This window comes from Chinchilla lanigera, unplaced genomic scaffold, assembly GCF_000276665.1.
Source record: "Chinchilla lanigera isolate Chin_1 unplaced genomic scaffold, ChiLan1.0 scaffold00144, whole genome shotgun sequence".
In the NCBI taxonomy this organism is placed as follows: Eukaryota; Metazoa; Chordata; class Mammalia; order Rodentia; family Chinchillidae; genus Chinchilla; species Chinchilla lanigera.
This window is the reverse complement of record NW_004955545.1, coordinates 2,928,587-2,948,541: the sequence shown is the minus strand read 5'-3', so window position 1 is coordinate 2,948,541 and position 19,955 is coordinate 2,928,587. Positions and strand designations below refer to the sequence as shown.

The window sequence follows — 19,955 nt, the reverse complement described above, 5'->3', positions numbered from 1 at the left end:
CAGCCATGATTAGGCCCTGGAGCTGTGGGATCGTGCGTTATTGCAGCAGCTGGCAGGCGATTGGGAGTGATGGGGCTGGAGCGGGAAACAGCTCCTCCTTGGATCGCCGTGCAGTACAAGTCTCGGATGGAGAAGCTGGAGGTGGGACTCGGGTCCCAACATGCTGGGGCTGGTGACCTTAATGCGACAGAAGCCTGGAACCTCAACGCTCAGGTCAGTGGTTAAGGCCACAGGGCAAGGGAGAGCCCACCACTCCCAGGAGCTCAACGGACCTTGGCAATGGCTCTTCCCTTAGGAAGTAGCCACCTGCCAGTCCCTGGCCTCCAAGTGCTAATCTCAAAGTGTTCAGAAGGAAGAGTGACAGAGGGGAAGACACAGGGGTCTTGCTTACTTCACCAATTTTTTTCTGAAACAGGGCGTCGATATATAGTCCAGGCTGGCCTCAAACTCACCACAATCCTCCGCCTCAGCCTCTTGAGTGCTGGGATTACAGCTGTGCACCACCACACCTGCCTCCTTTATCAGTTCTTATCCTGCTCCTTCCGTGTTCCTGCCGTACATGTGTTCTCTTTCTCCCTCCCTTCCTCTCTCTCTTTCTGTCTCTCTCACTTACTCAAATGTGTGCTTGCTGTGTACTGGGCCACCGCTTCCATCCTATCTTCCAGGACATCCACCTTCCATCCCTGCCCTGCAGCACCAGCCTCCCTGAACACGAAGTACAAAGATAACGGCAGTGAAGGGCTGCAGGGCTGGGAAGCTTGGCTTCACCACCAGGTGACCAAGACGAGCCCAGCTACAATGTGTGTGCGAGGTGTGAGGGGGATGATAGGTGCACACAGTAGTGGGGCAGCTGAAGGAAACTACAGGGAGAGGATCCCAGAGAGCTGTCTCCTACCTGAGTCCCAGTGCCCCCCTCCCAGGGTGACGTCATCCTAAGAACTAGCAAGAGACACGACCGAGAGATAATAAATATAATTGCTGTGATGGGACTTTGCCTGGAGAAGCAGAACATTCTCTTCCCAGCCCACCTGTCCCCTCCTGCATGCTGAGGGAGTGTTAGATGCTCTGAGATCATCCTGGAGTGGCTGAGGGGGGCACCCGGGCCGGCCCCTAGCCCAGCACGTCCAGGTAAACAGGAGGTGCCTGGGCCAGCACCTGCAGCCGGGCATGCACGTCCTTGATGCTGTGGCGTTGCTGGGGCTCCCGCTGCCAGCAGCCCCGCATAATGGCGTAGACGTCTGGTGGGCAGGCACGTGGCCGCTCCAGTTCACGGCCCTGTGTGATGCACTCGATCGCCTGGGGCCACCAGAGAGACAGAGAAGAGGGCAGAGTCGGTGGGCAGGAGAGTGAGGCCACTGGCTGCTGACAACCCAACTGAATACACAGCGAACCCCAGGACTCCTTTGTGTCCTGACACTGAAAAGTGGGAACGGTTACAGCTGGGCTCAGAGGAGGAGGATTCCAGACCCATGGAAGACTTGCCTGGCAGGGTGAAGAAGGGGCAGGACCAAGGCATTTGCTAAGTCCGTCAGCTTAATGTTGGGGCTGAGAGGGGGAAGGTAGGGTCCTCTGCCTCTCAGCTCTGGAGGGCTGAGAGCAAAACTGAACAAAAAAACTGAGAAAAAAAAAAAAAAAAGAATAGCAAAATTGCAGTTAAAGGCCTTTTAAAAAGTAGAAGGCAGCCTTCACTTTTTTTCTCCCCACTGTGGGTGTCACTGTTCAGCGAGTTAGCTTCTCTGAAAAGACTGCAGCAAGTAAGATCAAAGCAAGACTCCAGGTGGGACTGCTAGAGCCACTAAGGGATCCAGAGTCAGAGATGGTGGCAGAAAAACGGGTAGGGAAGGACCTGGAGCCTCTTCTCCTTCCTCCCCTCCCCATAAGAGGACTTAGGTTATGGGCAGCACTAATTCCATTCCTTCTCTCAGTGCTTGAGAAAATTAAAATCTATAACCCTCTCCCCACCCCACCAGCCTCCAGGGAGCAGACTGCATTAGGAGGAGAAATGGAAACTGACAGCTGTGAGCCAAAGAGGGGGTGGGGGAGCTGCTCTGGGAGACAGAACACCTGGGGCCTGCTCTGGCTGTGGCCAGCAGGAGGGCAGCGGCGGGAGCCCGGCCGTCCTTCTGAGAGTCTGACCTCCGGCCTTTCTGCTGCGGTGCAGGGCCCTCTGTTCTGCGCCTCTCCCCTCCGCCCCCATAACGCCGCCTAAGCCTGTGGAGTGCAGCCAGGGTCCAGGCTCTGAGGGCCTCAGGGGCCAGGTGGGCCTGGACGAGGGAAGGTGCACAGAGGAAGGGCTCGGGAGAGGAGGAAGAAGACAGGGACAGTGCAGGACGCACGATGCTGGTGGAGCCCCTGAGAAAGGGCCCGTGCTGACCTCAGCGTTGGAGAGCTGGTACCAGGGCTGCTGGCCGTAGGTGAAGATCTCCCACAGCACCACGCCAAAGCTCCACACATCGCTCTCTGCGGTGAACTTTCGGTAGAGGATGCTCTCGGGTGGCATCCAGCGGATGGGCAGCATGGTGCGGCCTCCCACCTGCCGGTGGGGAACCCCATATTAAAGATGGGGAGATGCAGCTCTCAGGGCCCAGCCCAAGGGAAAAACAGCAGTGCTATCTCTGACAGAGGGGACAGACCCTCCTCCAACGGGGGCTGAGGAGGAAGATGAGGGTGGATGGAAAATCAGAGGCTCAGAACCCTCACTGTCCGAGGAAGTCTACAAACACTGTCCAGGGGGCAGTGTGTGCAGACTCGGGGTACAGGAGGTCTACAGTTCAGGTGCTGGTGAGGGGCTAGAAACGAGGGACCCTTACGCGGTAATAGTCGGTGCTGTAGATGTCCCTGCTCATGCCGAAATCCCCGATCTTGACCACCAGACCCTGGCCCACCAGACAGTTACGTGTGGCCAGGTCACGGTGCACGAAGTGCAGGCTGGCCAGGTACACCATGCCTGCTGCCACCTGGCTAGCCACGGCCAGCAGCTGCCCAAGGCCGAGGGGACCCGGGGCCACATCCTCCCCGCCAGCCAGCAGCTTGGCATCAGGCCCATGGGACCTGCAGAAGTGAGAGCAAGACAGGTTGGCCTGAGGGTTCAGCACCCCAGGAGTCTGAGGAAGGGGATCCCCCAGAGCTGGGTGATGAGATTGGGGGCACCAGGGAGGAGTAATGGATGAAGGAAAGAACAGAAGGCAGCTGTCTGGAAGGGTAGAGGAGTGGGGTCTGAACAAGTGTGCCCAATCCAGCTTCCACCAGAGCCCGCCTTTCCCACACCCACGCGTCCTCTCCGGCAACCCCGAACTCCACAACAGTGCCCAGCTGCCCAGCACCCCTGCCTCTCTTGCCATAGGCACCTTGCCAAGCCAAGCCCAGCTCAGACGCGTTCCCCCAGCCTGTCCTTACTTCAATGAAAGGAGCAGCCCATCCATTCTGGGCCTGAGCTCTGGGAGACCCCCGATTTCCTGTTCTCCTCACCTTTGTCTTCAGGATCAAGCCGCCCTCTTCCTCCTCCCACAGCTCCCAGTCCAAGTCATCCTCCCTGGTAAGGAGACTGAGCCCAGGGCTTTGGCATGGAGCTACAACCCCTACCTTTTTTTCCTTCGCTTTGTTCTTTCTTTTTTTCTTTTCTTTTTTTCTTTCTTTCTTTCTTTCTTTCTTTCTTTCTTTCTTTCTTTCTTTCTTTCTTTCTTTTCTTTTCTTTCTTTTTCTTTCTTTTTCTTTTTCTTTTCTTTTTTCTTCCTTACTGCCTTCCTTTTTTTCTTTTCTTTTTTCTTTTTTTTTTTTTTTTTTGACAGGGTCTCACTAAATTACCAAGTTGCCCAGGCTGGGCTTGAACTTTCCAACCTCCTTCAGTCTCCCACAGTGCTGGGACTCAGGTCTGGGTCCCCAGATCCAGCTAGTGTCCCTTCTGAACCTTTGCCTGAGCCGTTTGCTTTGCCAATGATGTCCTTTCCTTTGGGCCAACTTTCTTCCCATTCATTATTTGTTAAACATCCCCAAAGGGCCATGCACCCAGCGGCAGTGGAGACTGTGATGCAGATAAACATCACAAAAGTGCCATACCGGTCACCTGATGGCCCAGGAATGCAAGGGGCAGGAATGGAAGAAGCCAGGGAAGACTTCCTAAAGGAGGGACATTTAAATGAGGAAGAGAGAAAGGAAGAGAAATGAGGAAGCTGTTGAAGGAGACCAGGGCAGCAGAGGGTGAGCGGCTAGGACAGAGGTCCCTTGAGCCAGCACAGGGCACTGGAAGTGCAAAGGCCCAGAATCCAGAGGATTAGATGGCTCCTCCTGGAGGACATCTTCCAGAATCCTCCAGGACAGTCACCATTCCCTAACTCCCCAGGGCTCCAGCCAGCACTTGGCGCTGCTTCTCCCTCAGCCTTGGCCCTACTTGATAGCATCTCCCTGGCTTGTACCCTCCCAGGCCAGCCCTGAACTGGAAACACAGCAGGCGAGCAAGGAGATGGGCTTGTCCATGGCCTTCGCTGGACTCTTAACTGCTCCACCCCAACCCAACCACCCTCCAGGGCCTGCTCACCCTCAGGGCTGGCCTAGCCTCACCTCCCCCACCCTGCCCAGGTAAACTGACTCCAACTCCACATCTCTCCCAGCTCAGTTTCACAGGGTGGTGATTGCGTGAATGACCTGCTGCTCCCAGGGGGATCTTCAGGGACCAGCTCACCACCATCAACTGCACAACCACAGCCCTGAGCTGTCCCTCCCACGTGGGGAAAGTGAGGTCAGAGAGCAAAGCTACTTGGCAAAGAAGGCTCTGTGAATGAGTGGCAGCCAATTCCCAGCCCTGGTCCCCTCCCAGATTAATGCTGTCCCTTTCTCAAGGGGACAACTTCACGGGACCAGGACTTGGCAAGAGAGCCCGTGACCCTCACAGCCAGGGCAGAAAGCAGGGCTTCTGCCTAGGTCGCAGGCCATTCGCTACCTGTGTGTCCCTGGCCAGTCGCACCCCTCCCTAAGCCTCATCAGCACACAGGTACATTTTGTGAAGTGATTAAAATCATCAGCACAAATAAATAAACTTATCAGCATTTTTCTGCCCAAAGGCAAAGAAATGAATTCCATGTAACCTTCTTTAAGCATACACTGCCATCTATGCTTGGAGACTGAAAAATATGTATTTATACAATTGTACAAAATGCGCATCTGTGTGCACACAGAACCACGGGAAGGGTGAGCTGGAAAGCAGCTTCAGCGCTTGGAGACAGCAAGTGCCGGCCCAGCTTGTTACTGAGGTCACGTCCCCAGCACCTGCTCCAGCCCTGACTTCTGCACCACACACAGATGTGCACGCCCCTGCAAAGCCCACTCATCCTGAAGCATCAGCTCAGCCTCTGCTAGGGCATGCTCCTGACTGTGGCACTTTGTCTTTGGCATGGAATGCTCCCACATTCCTATGCCTGCCTCCTCTACTGCCTCACAGGGTCACGGGCTCAGCAACTGTGCCTTCCTGACCCTTCTTTCTGCTTGGTTTTCTTTTGGTGTTTTTTCAGACAGACCTCCCTGAGTAGTCCAGGCTGGTCTTGAACTCACTATGTAGCCTAAGCCAGCCTGAAACTCTTGGCAATTCTCCTGCCTCAGCTTCCAGAGTGCTGGGATTACAGGTGTGTGCCACCATCCGGGCTCCCTTCCTGATGCTTTTTAGGCTTCCCCCTCAGTTCAGAGACAAGCAGGGATATGCTTGTAGGAAAGGAATGACAGGACTCAGAGCTGTGTCAGGGGCCAACACCAGGCTGGGAGCTTGTACCGAAGGAAGCGATTGAGGTCCCCATGCCGCATATACTCAAAGACCATCAGCAGGGGGCGGCCCTCCGTGCAGACCCCGAAGAAGCGCACGATATGCTGGTGCTGCAGCATGGTGAGCAGCTCTGCCTCGCGCTGGAAGTCCTGCCGAGCACTCTCGGACACTTCCTTCAAGGCCTGGGGACACAGGTGGGGACAAGATGAAGGAGTCCTTACTTCCCTACATCCAGGCCAGCCCCCACCCTGTGTCACAGTAGACTCAGGCAATCCACCCCCAGCCAGAGCACCACGTCCTGATATGGCAGTGTGCCGGGAAGTGGAATCCAGGCCAGGATCTCACCTTGACAGCCACCAGCATCTTGTCCTGGTCAGGAAGCAGGTTGTGGCACTCAGCGAGGAAGACCTTCCCAAAGGCACCCTCACCCAGCTCCCATTTGAGCACGATGTCCCGGCGCTTGATGTGATGGACACCTAGGGGAGCTTGCAGGGTTAGGGGGGCCATCTTGGGCGGGCGGGAAGTGGGAAGGGCAGGACTGCATGGTGTGGGCTGCCTCTGCCCCAACGGGACGTGGTGTCGTGGCTGTGGCCCTTGGCAGTAGCCAGGAGCCAAGCTGATCTCAGCCTCAGGAAGGTATGTGGGCACTGATGAAGGGATGGGGACAAGTAGGCACAGACTTCTATACACGCATACACAACGCACACGCATGCACACGCACACTTGCCCTCGCCATGGCACGGCCCCTCACAGGCATCACTGAAGTACTGTGGGTTCTCGATGATGTGGCCTTGCAGTCCGGAACCTTTGCCCTCAGCAGGGGAAAGAGAGCTGCCACCCAATGTCATGAAATGCAGGGACATGGCCAGCCCATCCTCTGGAGCCAGCACTGCAGGGCCTGGGGAGGAGACACAGCCACGTGGAGGGGCCACAGCTGAGGCATCCACCTTGGTCCTTGCCTACACCCCCGCTTGTAGAGTGCCAGGCCACCCCCCTGTACACTAGGAAGTGAGACGGCAGGCGGGGAAGGGGCTGCAGCAGGGCCTCTCTCTATCTGGCTCCTGTCCAATCCCTGGCCTCATGGGCACCAAAGAACCACCCCCTCCCCCAGCCCAGACCTCCCAGACCCACTTAGCGTTTGACTACAGTCCAGCCACCAATTAGCAGCTGCTGCTGCTGAAACTACCGTGCACAAACCTGACACGCGCTCAGACGCCCACACCAGCCCCTAATCTGCCCCAAACACAGTCACACCCTAAAACTCCATGCTCCTGTGTAAAGACACAGTCAGGAAGAGCCAGAAGGAAACACAGCCAGGGAACTGACAGCCCTGGGGACCTGCAGCCCTGCAGCCCTGCACCCCTGCACTCACGGTTGATCCCAAACTTGTTTCTCTGTCCACATTTGTTGAGCACGAGGAGCACAGCGGAAAGGAAGAGGCAGGCAAAGACAGCCAGGCCCACAGCCACGGAGACCTGGGGGGGTGTCCAAGGCAGAGGCTCCTCTGCACCTTAGAGGTCCCCCTAGCAAACCACTTCTCCCCCAGCAGAGGACCCCAGGCCTGCCTCCTGTGACCCCCTTGACCTCCCTGCTCTGCCCAGAAATGACACACAGATCCCCACCACCCCTCCCCATCAAAGCTCTATCCAAGATATTACTTCCCACGCTCACCCCAAAAGGTGTTTCATCCTTCTTCTCCACCGGATGTCCAGATGTGCTGTTAGTGTCTATGGGGACAATGGCAGGAGGTGTGGGCCTTGGTACCTGTTGAGTATCCTGAAGGGCCGCCCCTGCCCAGCCTGGCTCTCAGAAATCAGACTGGTGTCCCCTCTTGCCCCTGCCTCAGCTTCAGGGACCAGATACAACCTGCCCTGCAACCTCGGCTACTCACCCACAGGCGAGAATGAGACTGCAGCAGGAGGAAGAGAGACACAGTCAGATGGAGGAGGACAATGCCGGCCCCTGCCTCGCTGGGACTCATCCCTTCACCTCCTGGGGGTGGGGTAGGTGGGGCAGTGGGCCTTAAGGGAGAAGAGGCTGGTGGCTCTTTTCCAGTGGGGTTCTGGATGCCCCGGCACACGGCTCTTTTTTCAGCCAGCCCAAGGACGGAGGAGCTTGGGGTAGGGGACAAGAAGCCAGAGCAGCTGGACACAAGCTCCTTTCTCTGGGGGCCAAGTGCCCCAACTTCAGGGCACCAGGAGAAAAGAGCCAGGCCCATCCCCAGCTCTCCACCCAGGCACGCAGGAGTGGGGCAGGGCCGGGGGCTCCCGCCCGCACCAGGGATGGGGTCCTCGGGGTTGAACTGGAAGGGGTTGTCCATGAAGGCTGCCTGGATGGAGGCGGTGGCCTGGCCCAAGGGGTTGACGGCCAGCAGCTTGTAGATGCCGTTGTTGACATGCGTGGGCTGGTTGAGGCGCAGGCAGCCGTGGCGCGCAGTCTCATTGGGCGCAGACTCCAGGAACTGGGTGAAGATGAAGCCAGTCTCGTTGAGCACTGAGCCGTTGAAAAACCAGCGCAAAGTGGGCGCCGGCTGGCCGTCCACGGTGAAGGGAATGCACCAGTGATGTTGCTCCACCGCGGTCTCCAGGTGCACGCTGGCCGGGACTGCGGGGGCGGGGCAGGGTGTGAGGGCGAGGCGGAAGTGAGAGGGCAAGGGAGCGGGCGGGAGGGGGAAGCGCAAGGAGGGATGAAGACCCTAATGTCCAAGGCCCTAAGCAATGCAAGGGGAGCAGATTTCAGAAGGAAGCTGACACTATATCTGAAAAAGTCTGGAAGCAGGTGTACAGTACGCAAGGCTTAAAGAACTGAAGCAGCGGGCCTAGAGAAGCAGGGTACCAGCACACAGCAGTGAAATATGGAAGGAGCCTTTGAATATGGAATCTACATATTAAAGTGTAATCAAGTTTAAAATGGGGCAAGAGACCTAAAAACCATTTTTTTCAATATTAAGGATTGAACCAAGAACCTTTGCACTGAACTACATCCCCATCCCTATTTTTAATTTTTGTTTCTGTGTTTCTTTGTTTCTTTGTTTTTGAAACTTGACAAGGCTCAAACTTTCAATCCTCCTGCCTCAGCCTCCCAGAATGCTGGTGTTATAGGCATGTGCCACCATGCCTGGCACTTTAAAATCTTTCTTGAAAAGAGATATTGGTGTGAGTTAGAAATAGACCCAACCCCGCAAAAGTGAAAATCTCTCAAAAATTAAGGGAAAAAAAGTATAGCTGGGTATGATGGTGCACACCTGTAATCCCAGCACTCTGGGAGGCTGAGGCAGGAGGATCACAAGCTCCAGACCAGCCTGGACAACTTGGTGACTTTGCAAGACTGTGTGTCAAAAATAAAAAAAGAGGGGGCTGGGGATTTAGCTCAGTGGCACAGTGCCTGCCCATCAAGCGCAAGGTCCTGAGTTCGATCCCCGGTATTGGAAAAAAATAAAATTAAATTAAAAAATAAAAAAAGAGGGCTGGGGATATAGCTCAGGGGCACAGCGCCTGCCTGGCAAGCTGGAGGTCATGAGTTCAATTCTCAGTACCATAAATAAATAAATATAAAATAAAAAAGAGCCAAGAATATAGCTCAGTGTAAAATCCCTGGATTCAATCCCTAGCACCAGGGGGAAAAATTATATGTGTATAAATAAATTTATACTGGAATTCTGGCTAACATTTATACAATGTGCATGAGGCCCTGGGTTCAACCCTCAAACCAAAAAAATAAAAAAAAGGAAGATGCAGCTCTTGGTTTTGGTTCCTTTCACAAAAAGTCCAATCCCTAATTCATTCTACCCCATAAAACTCAATTTGCTGCAGGGCCAATGCTTGTTAAACTTCCTAGTGGAGACATGATGCCAGTTTTAAAGTGGTCATTCACAAGCTTAGAATAAAGTTCTAAATGACAGAGAAAACTAAACTAAACTAGCATGTGGGCAAAGACTTCAAGAGGGACAAGCACATACAAGTGCTCTGGAGCTGTGGGGACAGCCAGGCAGCTGGTGTAGAGGGCCTCAGGTAGCAAGCCTTGGGCAGGGGCCAGAAAGAAATCCAGCTCCATCCCTCTGGCCTTGATGAGCCCTGAGGACTTCCCTTGAAGGATCAGGTTTTCATGGGAATCTGGGAACAGCTGGGAGGGAGCAGCTGTGGAGACACACATCCCAGACTTCCCCTGGCACCCCCGCCCCCAATCCTCTTATCAGGGAAGAAGAGATGAGTGGGGGTGGGTGCAGAGCAGGTCCCAGGAACTCACAGGAGACATTGACCTGGACAGAGACCTCAGTCCGGCCAACATCATTCTCTGCCCAGCATGTCACGTTCTTCCTGTTGAGGCCCCTGGTGACATTGGCCAAGGTCAGCTCCAAGAACGGCAAATCCCCAGATTTCTGTATCAGGAGAAGAGGGGGAAATCAGAAAGGGTTTCAGCAGGCTTAGGGCCAGAGGGAGGGGGCTGGAGCTGATGCCTTTGGGGCTCCTCTAGCTCCAGAGGAAAAAGAGACCAAGGCTAGGGGGAAGGAACACAGAGAAGGGTGGGAGAAGACAGTTTGTTCACTGTTTTCCAGATCACCTGTCTCATGATCTGATAAGTCTAATACGTTATCAGTAACCTCAAAATATGCATACAATACCCCAAACCGAAACTACAGCCACCCATCTGAGAGGTAAGCATTAGATGTCATGAGCCTGAAATTCAACATCCATACACAGCTCACTAGAAAACAAATAGAACCTGGCCACGAGGCATTCAGGTTTCACATACAGTTCTGGCTATCTCAGCCCCAGGAAGTTCAGACACCAAGAGCCAGTCCTGATAACAGGCAGAGTTAGGAGTAATGGCAGTGGCATCACCTCCTCTGGCAGACAGTGAGTGAGGCGCCACAACTTGATTCTGAATCATCATCGAAAGATTGAATCAGTCTCTTCCTTAGACAATTCCTAGTCTTGCTGAACCATGGGGAGTTTTTGTGTGTGTTTTGTAGGCTGAAGAGGTAGACAAAAGGATCTTTTGATATTTTGAAAGCTATTTTCATAAAACAATGAAAATAAATTAGGTGGTGAATGGATATTGTATATCTGGAATTTTTGGTTTGTTTTACTTTGGTTTTGGCTTTTGGAGACAGGGTCCACTATGTAATCCAGATTGGCCTTGAACTCAATACATAGCTCAGGCTGTACTCAAACTTGAGATCTTACAGCCTCAGCCTCCTGATGCAGGGATTACAGGTGTGCACCACTACTCCCAACTTTCTATCTGGAAATTTCCTTGAGCACCTGTGACAGGAGATACAGTTTTCCTGGGTTTCCACTGGAATATGTGAGTTTACAGATACCAGAAGAGCTCTCTTGCCTCTCGTGCAGCCACCCCACGGGTTCTCCGTGTTCCTCAGCTCTCTCCTCTCCTGCAGTCACCCTGGGGTCTCAATTACTACTCATCACCTTGAATGGCTTTGCCATCCCTGACTCCCCTGACAGGAACCAACCTTTTTTTTTCTCCCTTTAGCTCAGTTAGGGTATGACATTTCTGCAGGGAGTTTTTAAGGAAACACAAATGTTAACAAACAAATAAATTTCCCAAAAAGAAATCACAAACCGGAATTTCCCAAAGCAGGTAGCTGATTTAAAGTATCTACATGCAAAGGCGTGCCCAAACCCTGTCTCTGCCTTTCCATTACTCCTATCAGCAGCCTTGATTACTCTGGAGCGGAAGGGTAATGGTCCTTCTGCTATTTCTGGACCCTACTCAGGGCTTCAGGAGTTCTTTCTTCTGCATGTTCCAGGGGCCTCTGGAGTTGACTGTCCTCCCAAAATGAAGCCCTCCACACAGAACACTATACCATCTGTCCCACTGACCACACCCCTACGTCCTTGGTGTCCACTCCTGCCACAAAGGTGGGGCTAGCTTTGTGTAGGCTCAGCCCTTTGTCACACCCTGGTGACCTCATGAACAAGGCTCCTTGAATCGGCTGTGGCCACTCTGGGCTGCCTGTGGCCAGCTAAGGCCTGAGGGCAAGGTTGGGTAGGTACCCAGAGACATGTCTGGATCACATAGGCCAGAAATGCCTGGAGCCAGGTAGGGAAACAGAAGCTGTTGTGTCTACCTCAGTTTGCAGATAAGAAAACACAGTGCAGGCAGATTCAGGGACTTTTCTAAAATCACTCCAAGAAATAATGGGTGAGAGAGCTGAAGCCCAAGCTGTGCTTCCTTTACTAATGTGGTCGTCGTACCCAAGAGAACGCTGCTTCCAGGACCTCCAGGAAAAGATTCCCAAAGAGCCCCAAGCAACAGCCCTGGGTGCAGGACCACAGATACTGTGCCCCTTCCTGGCCTCAGTTTCCTTACCTGGAAAGGGAGTATATGAGGCACAGTCTGTTAGGCCCCACTCAGCTATAGCATGTGAGCTGGGACCCCCTTCCTGTCAGCCAGCCAGCACTGTAGTCCCAGAGAGGGGCCCTAAGTTTTGGGGGGATCCAGCCTATGCCTGCCCTAAGGCTCTGTGTGTGCCCAGGGCTTTCCCCAATGTGAACCTGAGTCCCACCATCTAAACAATTTCTGCCCATCCTTCATGTTTTCGCTGCTCCTTACTTGTTTGGTTATTTCTCTTTGCTTGCCTTTGCCCCCTGCACCCTGGCCGGCCGCTCTGGGGCAGGGGGAGGGGTCTGCTGGAGGCTTCTCACCATCACTGTGGCCCACTCCTCCAGCTCCGTGAGGATCCAGCCGCCCTGCTGCAGGTCCCGGCCCTCCACACGGCACTGCAGCAACACGTCGTCCCCCACATCCACAGAAGCATTGGACACCTGGACCTTCAGTGTGGGCACACCTGGCCACCCAGGTTGCCCCAGGGATGTTAGAGCTGGGCGTGGCCTCAGAACCCCCAGCCAGGTGTGCTCCTCCCGACCCTCCTCAGTGACCTGAGCCCAGGCAATGCCCCTAACTTCATCCTGCAACCCTTGCCCATGGCCACGACCCAGGACCCTTCAGTGCCTGCTCAGGGCCCCTTCTCCTGGCGGGCAGCCCTGTTTCCCGTCCCCTGGCAGCATCTCCAGCACCTACCGCAGCTGGTGTTGTGGCTGAGCGGCAGGCTCTCGTTCCTCGGCCCGAGACAGCGTAGCCCCTGCGTGTGCACTCTGCCCAGCCCCTCTTCCTCCCAGTGCTGCAGCCAGTGCAGGGCGCAGGAACAGCGCAGGGGATTCCCAGACAGGACCCTGGGGGAGGGGCAGAGTGAGGCAAGGGGCAGCCTATGGCCTGAGAAGCCACAGGAGGCAGAGGGCGAGCAAGAGAGTCTAGGCAGAGAGGGGGGTTGGGACCGGTTCCTGCAACAGACTCAGTTACTAAAAGAAATAAATGCAGGAAGTTAAAGACAGCCAGCTGAGTGTTCCATGGGTTCCCCATGAAGGCTGCCCTGGCTGCCCAGGTGACAAGCCAGGCAAGGCTGTCCAGGAGGAAGCAGGGAAGGGCACAGCCTCCTGCAGTGACCCCAGGCCTTCAATGTCCACAGTACACACAGGCCATTGCTGCCCACCCCTCGCTGTGCACACCGCTGGGGATGTGGGCAGATGTGTCCCTGTGCACGTGCCCCGAACTGGTGGCCTGCTCAGCATGGCACCCCAGTCACACCAGCCCCCACTGGGCACACAGGCTCCATCCCCAGCACATCACCGCCCAACAGTGGTCCTCTATACGTAGCCTCTGCTCTGACGGGGTTCATAGGCAGGCACAGGCCCCAGTTGCAGCTCACAAACACACTGCCCTCAAAGGGACCCCACTCCCAGCCCCGCCAGCTCCACACAGACACGGTGATGCCCATCACACAAAGCGCTCGGGGCCCACTTCTCACATGGCTGGTCCTGCTCCCAGGAGCCCCCACACTCACAGCTCCTGTAAGGGCAGGCCCTGCACTGCTCTCCAGGACAGAGACTCCAGACTGTTGAAGGAGAGGTTCCTGTGGGATGGAGACAGATCCCCTGAGCCTCTGACCCTTACCAGGGAGGGAGGAGCCAGGGAAGCAGCTGACATCTGGGCCCTGGTAGCAGCCAATGGGTGCAAATGCATGGGTGCTGGGGGCAGCAGGTAAGCCTCCTGGAGTCCACTCCTCTCCCTGGGACAACAAGGGTTAACCCCACTTAACCCCCTCCCCAGGCCCCAGGGAAAGGGAGGGGGAACAGCCGGTCCCCTCCCCCATGCCTCCTCAGCCCCAGCTGGCAGAGTGCTGAGGCCACAGCTGGGGGAAGGGGCTCCATCTGTGCTCCCCCACCTAGGAGAAGGGGAGGATGGAGGCTCCCACACTCCTTTGCCCCCTGCCAGAGGAGGACAAGGACCTCAGAGTACTTTCTCAGGTCCCCTCCCCCTCCTCCTTCCTGCTCCTCCACAGGGACTAAGGAACTTGAGGCAGAAAAAGACCCCTGGGCCACAGCTCTCTGGGCTGAGAGATGCAGAAAGAGAGCCCAGTGCGGGGCCTGCTGCAGGCCACAAAGGAACCCTGTGCTCTGTGGCTGCACCAGGCTTCTTCCTCTGAGGACAGGCCCTGACCTCTCTCTTGCCCTGTGGTCCTACAATTTGTGGGAGCTGATGGGAGAAGCACCCTCACACAAGGACTGGAAATATCATCACCACTGCGGAGACAGAAAGAGTTGGGCTGAGCTCTGTCCTGCCTCTGGGCTGCGTGACCTTAGCCCAGAAATGTGACCTCACTGATTCTCAGAATCCTCATCTATACAACGGGGACAGCACTATCTCTGTCAGCAGGCTGACTGTAAAGATTCACCTATATAAGACTATGAGATGTCACTGAGAACCTATTCTTTACTGAGGCCCCAGTACCTAGTGAGTGACAGCGCTGTTGTTATATCATTGGGCCCAGCACAGCTGTGAACGGCAGGCCCCTCCACCTTTCCCCCCTCGCCACCAGCCTGGGTGAGGCCAGGAGCTGAACTCTTCTCCCTAGAAGTCCAGGGAGGGACTGCCAGGCATGCCAAAGGTCTCTCCTGGCCACTCCATGGCCCTCTCAGTCCTCTACAGGAGGAGTAACTGTCACTCTGAGAGCCAAGGAGGGTGATGAGTGATGCCCCAGCTCCAAGGCTGGCTCAGCAGTCCTGTCCCCACCCCCAGCTCCCTTTGGACTGGTGTATAGCTGAACCCCTCAGAGAGGCTGGGCAGGCTCCTGTGAGACGTAGCCCTGCAGCGTGAGTGTGGAAGTGAGACAGAGACAAGGACTTCAAGCAGCAGGCCCGAGTGCCGAAAGCACTGAAGCAGCAAGGAGCAGCCCTGGGGGAATAGGGAGATGTTTCCCTGACCAAGCTGGGCCTTCCTCAGAATGCTTCCCTGGGGAGGGCCTGGCCCATTAGCCGTGCGAGTCTGGGTGTCCCCCTAGCCCGCTGCCCAGCCCCGACACTCACAGGCGACTGAGCCGAGGAGTGAAATGGAAGGCATCTGGCGCCACGAAACGGAGACCACTCTTCACGATGGTGCTGGGGAGGTGTACGGAGGATCAGCCTTGGGTCCTCAGTTCTCTATCCTGAGCCCTGCCCTCTCTGCCCGTCCTGGTCCTAGATTCCCAGGGCTGAGCTCTGCACCTCTCCCCTTCCCTCTTAGTTTCCAAGGCTATCTGGACCTTCTGGACCCCTGAACTTCCTTATCCCCCCCAGCCCTTCGGTGCTCAGCCTCTCAAGTCCTCCCAGGCTGACCTTTTGGTCCCCAAGGCCCAGGCCTGAGTCCCACCCCACAGAGCCCTTAGCTCCTCACAGGTTTCTCAGTTCCCCGAGGCCGTGCAGGTCATGGAGCTCCAGATGCTGCAGATATTGCTGGTTCTCCACATAACTGTGGGGATAAGGGGTGGTTATCAAAGGGCTCAGCTCCCACTTGAATCCCCATGCCACCAACTCCCTCACAATCACACATGCATGTCTGCATGCATGCACACACACGAGCACTACTCACACACAGACCACTTGCATACTTACACATGCACAGGCATGCATGCATATGCAGAGACCACCTCTTCACAAGCTACATGTACATGCATCTGTGCATTCACACAACCTCATGCATATGAACACGTACATACCTCTTGTACCATACACACACCCAACATGCATATGCACACACAGAGACACGAACATATGCCCAGAGATGCTGCTCGTGCACATTCACACATGCGCATGCATGCAAGAATAAATGTGTGTGCACAGATGGAGGCTCATCTCCTCACGTACGGACACACACAGGCAAAGCTCATATGTACCTCTCAGAGGCACACGCATGCACATGTGCGGGAAATGTGCACACACATTCATACACACGCACGCCAATCTCTTCTAGGTTTGGTTCTCTGCTTCTGTACCAGTCTCCCCGCACATGCTGCACAGTGGGAGCCAGGGTGGAACACCTGCTTCCACAAAGAGCCTCGGTTCATCACCGCCACTGCCCCACCCAGCGAGAAGGAAGCCCTGTGGCCACAGCCCTGTGTGTGTTCCCAAATGTGCCCACTCAGGGGCCATTCTCAGACCACACACGCACACACACACACACCCTTCCTGCTCTGCCACCAAAAAAGCCTTTGGCCCTTCCCACACTCAAGCAGCAACCTCCACACATACCATAGAGCAAGCAAAATGCATGGAGGCGGAAAGGTAGAGACCCCAGACCCTCCCTGCCCCGTGACAGACCCTGGAAGGGAGAAGGGCAATAGGGGGATGGATCTAGAGGTGTGGGGGGGAAGGAGTGGCAAGGACTGACTGGCTTACACGGGTGAGATGGGAAGGCCGAATGGAGGGGGCAAAAAAACAAAGAGTGAGACGCGGAGACAAAGAAACCAACAGGAAGAGACTGGCAGAGAGAAAGGGTGGCAAGGAGAAAAACAGATAAGGAGACACAGACAGACAGACAGACAAGGACAGACAGCCAGAGAAGATAGGCAGGCAAGAAAGAAAAGCAAGGAGGCCTGGGGGTGCTGATGGCTGGCCCTGCCTGGCTACTGGATCTGGCATGCCAGGGAGTTCCTGAGAACTCAGTTGTCCTGCAGTAGCACGTTGGCGTACAACACATGCACACACAGACACACACACATACACACACACACACCCCCCAGAGGCCCTGACTCACTGTCTGCTCTCAAAACTCCCTTCCTCTACCTTTGGACTTTCCCCTGAGTAAGGAAAACAGGACTGACATAAAGGACCTATTTCCTTGCCCAGCTGTGGCCCCCCTAAAAGAGCAGCCAGGTGTCGGGTCTCAGTCCTCAGAGGCGTAACTCTGAGGGGGCAGGTCCTTGTTCTGTCTGACACTCCCCAGCCCCACCCAGGGTTTCAAGCCATCGGGACCCGAGGAGATGGTGAGACGCAGGGCCAGCCGGGTGTGTGCTCGCTGTCAGGCAGTGTGCTCAAAGCTGCCTCATTCGTTCGGATTCATAATCAATCTGTCTATTCGAGTCCATTATCTCCTTGTTAGCTCCTCGGGTGAGGGAGGAGAGAGGCGACTGCGCAGGAGGAGGTGAGGGGGATTGGGCTGCTGCCCCCCAAAGGGACATTTCAGTCACCGGACCCCTAGCCCCAGCCCTGGCCTGCCAGCTCTCTCTACCCCCAGGCTGGATCTACTTGGGGTCTGAAAAGGCACTGGGAAAGAACACCGATGGGGAGCAGTCAGGAGCCTGGTCCCTGGCTTGAAGGCCCAGAGTGATGAATGGACAGAACCCGGGGTGACAGTGTGGCTCTCATGCCCCCCTCCGCTCAGGCAGAAACCTAGGCCTACACCAAGACAAGACCATCTCCTCTCCTCCTGGTCTCCCTAGGGCCATTAGAGAGAGATATTGAGTACCTTCCCGTTAATTACCACAAGATGCCCGAGTAACTCAGTGCCAATTACTGCAGGCTGCTCAAGTAACTTCCAGACAGTGACAGCCCCCACCTCGGATTCCTTCCAGCCTGTCATCGCTCAAGACCAAGGTTACTGCCCACCCACGAGCTCCAGAGCATAGAATGGAGATCTTCCAGCAATTCCTCCCTTCTTCTAGAAGTCGTGCTGGCCCCGCCAGCCACAGAGAATACTCAGGTCTTTTCAGCCATCACCACATGATGCCTGAGTACCTCTAGGCCAATTATGACAGCACACTCCCATAGGTTTCACCAGCAGCTACAAAATACTTGAGGATTTTTTAAATGCCAGAGCATTGCAGCCCGCTGGAGATGCCTCCCAGCTTTGGATCTGGAAGGGAGGAGGATCTCTCGACAATGGCCCTGACTTCCTGACCCAAGTAGGAAAACAAGGGTGGAAAGGCAGATGGGAGTGGAAGGAGAGAAACCAGGAGCGAATCCCTTTTCCACATCCAAATCAAGGGGTTCTGGGGCCAAGCAACGGTGGCAATGGGAAAGAAGAGCTCAGCCACCAAGCTGTGGCCCTTCACCAATTCCAGCTCAATCCCCAGCCCAAGGGGAAGAGCTAGAGGTGCCTGGTCTCGACGAGGAAGGAGCTGGGGGGCCAGCTTCCTCCTGGTAAAGGGAAAAGACCTAAGAGTGCTGCACTGAGGGGGTTTCCGCAGCTGACCTCCCCCATCCAGTGGGGCACAGAGCTCTAGAAAGGGGCTCTGGACGTCTGGGCTCCTCAGACCTGATCCACGGAAATCCCCCCTTGCTCTACCCAGAACCAGCGTCCCAACTGCCCTGAGCCTTAGGTGACATCCAGACAGTGGCGGGTGGAGGGGTCCCACAGAACGGCGGCATCAGCAGAAGAAACCAGCTGCGTGGTGCTGTCCGCAGTCCGCCCAGCCTGACCCAGCTACCAAGCAGCCGGCCGCGCCTTCGGGGCAGGGCTGTACCCTCCTGTCGCCGCCCCCCTCGCCCACTGGACACTCACAGTTCTGTCAGGTTCTCTGCGTTCGGCAGCTGACGGAGGCTATTTAGGGTCGAAGCCCTGGTGCAGCGCAGCCCCGAGGGGCCGAAGGGGCAGCAGACATCGGGGCAGGACGTGGCGCCCACAGATGCCAGCATCAGCCAAGGCAGCAGGTTGCCCAGCGCGGTGGCTCGGCGGTGCCAGCTGGACTGTCCGCGCCGTCCGCCTCGCAGCATCGCGCGGTCCGCTTGCCCGGCCGGCGCCCTCCGCGCTCCCAGCAGCAGGAGCGGCTGCTCCCCTACACGTGCGCGGGCGATGTTAAAGACCCGAGCGTGGAGGGGCGGGGCCAGCGGCCGCCCCGCCCCTGGCCTCAGCCAGCGTCTCCCCGGATGTCCCCTCTCCACCGAGTACCGCGGGTGTCCTCGGGGACTGGGGGTCTGGGAAGCTGATGTGTTACTTCTCTCAGCTTGAAGCAGCTGCATTTTTAGATTTTGCGGGAGGGAAGACGTGGAGCTGAGGAAAGGGTGCAGTCTAGGTCATCCTAGCCAGCCCGGGCCAACGACCCGCATGCCGAGGGAATTTGCCCGTCACCTGGGATAAATCAGGTGGAACACTTTCTGACCTAGCAAGAACCGAGAGATTATCAGAAGGACCGAGCACAGAGGAGAGGAGAAAGAGGAGTGCCCTCAAAAGCCTCAGGCCGACCCGGGAGCGGGACCCCTTGGCGCAGGAGGCCACAGGGTGGCGCTCGAGGCCCGCCCAGAGGTGGTGCTCGCCCTGGGGCCGCCCAGGGCGCAGGCCGCACCCCGAGCACTGTGCCTGGGGCCTAGGGCCAGACCTCGACCAGCCAGCGGGGCCCGGGGCGAACAGGACCAAGCCGAGCAGGGCTGGCATCGATCGCCCTCCTGACAACAGCATCGATCTCTGCACGTAGAAATTAATAGATCTTCGCTTAGCTCTTCGGACGCGAGTGGAGCGGGGATGGTAGCCCCCAGAGAGCCTGGCATCCCCAGCACCCAGAGCCCTGAAGGGCAGGCCCAGCTCTCCCAGCCACTGGCCTCGTGGCAGTGGGCCACAGGATGGGCCACAGGAGCCCATCGGTCTCAGATTGAGGAGAGGGAGGAGATGAGATGAGTTCTGGAGGAGGACTCTCGGGAAGGGTTGGACTGGACTGGGGCACAGCCTCGGGGTCCTCAGCGCAGAGTCGTCAAGTCCCGGCAGCCCGAACGGCAGCCCGTACGACTGGCCTGGGTGCAGGAGGACTACAGGAGAGAGTGGGGGCCGCACGGCGATCGCCCCTTGCAGGGATCTGGGTGGGAACCAAGGGATTAGCCTGGGACAAGGCCTCCTGCAAAGGGCCCACGGACAGGGTGGCCTTCTGAAGCTGAGAGGG

General features: G+C 56.2%; 1 protein-coding gene across 3 annotated transcripts; it reads right to left on the bottom strand.

Moving 5' to 3' along the window:
- Positions 1–962: 962 nt before the first annotated feature.
- Positions 963–18,838, bottom strand: Ntrk1 (neurotrophic tyrosine kinase, receptor, type 1). Of its 3 annotated transcripts, none has more exons than XM_005411713.1 (17): positions 18,587–18,838; positions 15,482–15,556; positions 15,136–15,207; positions 13,614–13,682; positions 12,794–12,945; positions 12,418–12,560; positions 9,995–10,127; positions 8,027–8,353; positions 7,641–7,658; positions 7,421–7,476; positions 7,122–7,224; positions 6,471–6,647; positions 6,095–6,225; positions 5,759–5,931; positions 2,811–3,051; positions 2,375–2,533; positions 963–1,296 (listed from the first exon to the last, which is right to left on the bottom strand). In XM_005411713.1, exons 1-17 carry the CDS (start codon positions 18,796–18,798, stop codon positions 1,111–1,113), a joined length of 2,427 nt encoding a protein of 808 aa, XP_005411770.1. In that variant the 5' UTR covers positions 18,799–18,838; the 3' UTR covers positions 963–1,110. The 3 variants fall into 3 exon arrangements, with proteins under 3 accessions (XP_005411770.1, XP_005411771.1, XP_005411773.1); XM_005411714.1 differs by having other exon boundaries at positions 6,501–6,647; XM_005411716.1 differs by lacking the exons at positions 963–1,296; positions 2,375–2,533; positions 2,811–3,051 and adding an exon at positions 3,818–4,116.
- Positions 18,839–19,955: the final 1,117 nt, after the last annotated feature.

Bases quoted from the DNA above. Each gene is read 5' to 3' on its own strand.
- Ntrk1 (XM_005411713.1), bottom strand. From the start codon at position 18,798: ATGCTGCGAGGCGGACGGCGCGGACAGTCCAGCTGGCACCGCCGAGCC. The intron at 13,683-15,135 runs GTGAGTGTCGGG...TCCATCCCACAG, and splicing joins ACTCCTCGGCTCAGTCGCCT to GAACCTCTCCTTCAACAGTC. The intron at 5,932-6,094 runs GTGAGATCCTGG...CTGTGTCCCCAG, and splicing joins AGATGCTGGTGGCTGTCAAG to GCCTTGAAGGAAGTGTCCGA.